This window comes from Cyprinodon variegatus, unplaced genomic scaffold (assembly GCF_000732505.1).
Source record: "Cyprinodon variegatus isolate N-32 unplaced genomic scaffold, C_variegatus-1.0 Scaffold1242, whole genome shotgun sequence".
Classification (NCBI taxonomy): domain Eukaryota; kingdom Metazoa; phylum Chordata; class Actinopteri; order Cyprinodontiformes; family Cyprinodontidae; genus Cyprinodon; species Cyprinodon variegatus.
In genome coordinates, this window is record NW_015151695.1 from 135,162 (window position 1) to 137,621 (window position 2,460).

Sequence of the window (2,460 nt, forward strand, 5' to 3'; positions counted from 1 at the left end):
GTTTTGGTTGATTAGACTTTTTTTTAATATTACCCCCACAATTTTTTTCCCACTAATTGAAATGTCTTTAAATCCACATTAACATGAATTCAACACACTGTAGTAAACAGATAAATGGAGGCAGAAGATGTCTTTCAGTCATTAATGCTCACATTCAGCGACACACAGGAGCTCTTTCAAGCTGGGCACCGTTTCATTCACAACACCTGTCCCATCAACCAGGAATCAGAATCAGAAATACTTTAATACATTAATCCATCTGTAATAGAGGGACTATAGGACCAGTTTGATATAATACAATTTCCTACAATATATATAATTAAGGGGTCCCCGCTTCATATCACCATTAGTTTGGGGGTCCTTGGCCTGGAAAACGTTGAAGACCTCTACTATATTCTTTTATTTTTCATGTGAATCCCAGATTGTTCGTTCTTCTTTGCTTTTTCTAAAAAGTGCTTTAAATCAGTCCTTCCTGTCTTTATCCATGCTGGGTCAGATCTTGATGTCTGAAAAAGGAGGCAGGGAAAGCAGAATAAAGCCTTAGCCTCGCTGTATGCGGTTAGCCTAGCCTTGGAGCCAAACCAGGTCCTGGAAAAGGATGTTTCTTGCGCCATTTCTCTCTCTCTCTGATGCGTCTCCAACTCCCACGACTCGACCTGTCAATCACTCACAAAACATCTGCTTTTTGGCTGGAGGCGGTGAGCAAAGAGACTTCCTGCTGTCCTATACGTTTTTATGGCAGAGGAGCTACTACACAGATTTTTGCGTCCAAGGGCGGAAATACGTCACCAATCCGACTTAAATGGAATGATGCTTTACTTGCCGTTAAAGATTAAATATTTATCTTGCACATCTAAAAAATAGATATTGATTTAAAATATTAATCTTAAACTAAATTATTAAAAATATTTATTTTTTTAAGCTCAGGGTCATTGGGTGGGTGGGGTGGAACCATAGCGCCCTCTATTGACCAGCCCCCACTGCACTACTACAGCAATAACTTGAGCAATGTATAATGTACAGTCTACAGTTTGATACACTGCGCAATAACCTAATCCCTTATATTTGACACCCAGTGGAATAGTTACCGTATATGGAGATATAAACCTTTTTAGTCTAATAAGATCGAATATTAGTCTTAAGTGATTTACTGTGGACTGGTCAGTGTTCAGAATGAAAATGTTCCATGATAACAGGTTCTATAGAGGGATCATTGATGGATGGTTAGGACAGAGTTAGGTATAATAGATTGGATTGTGGAGCATCGATGCGGCAGCAGCCAGACTCATCGTTTCTTCATGACCGTCTTTCCAGGATTAGTTAACCCTAACCCTGATCTTTTGAATTGGTGATGAGGCGTCCTGCTTTTCATTCATATAAACGAGATTATTTATTCTAATTGAAGCCTGATCATCCAGCCCTTAATATAATAGCTGAGACTGTAGGCTGTATTGATCTAAACCGCTCTGATCCTGATTTCTCTTAGAAACAAACAGTCTGGAAATTAATAAAATATTCCTGTTTTTTCAACATATATGCTTTTTCACCAGTGTACAAATCTGTGAGTGAAGATTGTTTTTGTTTTTGTTCAGGATTACCTTTTGGACGATGACACGGTGTTGGATCAGATCAGTCTGGCTGAGCCGGATCAGTACCAGCTGCCTGACCTGAGTGCTGAGGAGCAGGCCCTCATCCTGGGTGTCTGGTAGGTGTTCTCCCCCCATTCCTCATGGCCCTTTGCAGCTTGTCTGTTTCAAACATTTTACGGATTGTGGCTGCAGTCACCATGACCTGCCCCTCTGGCTGTTCCACAACAATTTGGCCTCCATTCAATCAGAGGGAATATAAACCGTGAGCCCTGGGACTGTCGGAGCATTTTACAGCAACTTTTAGCTTTATCAGTTATTGATATTAGCATATTTCCATTTCTATTTTGCTCCCTGTGATCCAACATTTTATTGGACACAGCCACACGGAGTCATGCAGCATGGTTACGCTTTGATGGTAAAATAAGGTCTGTTAACTTTAACCTTGTTTTTTAATAATAAAATGATTGAACTGGATCTCAGCTGGTACCCTGGTTGGGATCATTGCTGTTCAATATGACGACTTAAAGTTCCTCAGACTTCTATCTTAATGATCGCTAGTGTAAATGTTGATGTATTGAAAGTAATTAAACGGTTATTATCAACACACATCACAGACAAAAGGTCATTAACTAAAAAGGTATTTGTTGGACTTTGGGAACCTGTGGATATTCCAGAGCGTGATTCAGACTTCGCTCTGCACCTTCAGATGACTCCAGAAATAGTTGATTGTCATTGAGGGATGGAGCCTGTCAACGGTAAAGATGACAAAGGATTTTGCCCTGTTATATATATATATATATATATATATATACACACACACACACACTCACCGGCCACTTTATTAGGTACCCCATGCTAGTAATGGGTTGGA

General features: G+C 39.9%; 1 protein-coding gene across 1 annotated transcript in view; it reads left to right on the top strand.

The window, feature by feature from the left end:
• The window catches only part of ttc27 (tetratricopeptide repeat domain 27), a 74,883-nt gene that overhangs the window by 14,411 nt on the left and 58,012 nt on the right, over positions 1-2,460 (top strand). Inside the window, exon 6 of the mRNA XM_015401636.1 lies at positions 1,593-1,705. Coding sequence (XP_015257122.1) covers positions 1,593-1,705 — 113 coding nt within the window. The remainder of the gene's footprint in view (positions 1-1,592; positions 1,706-2,460) is intronic.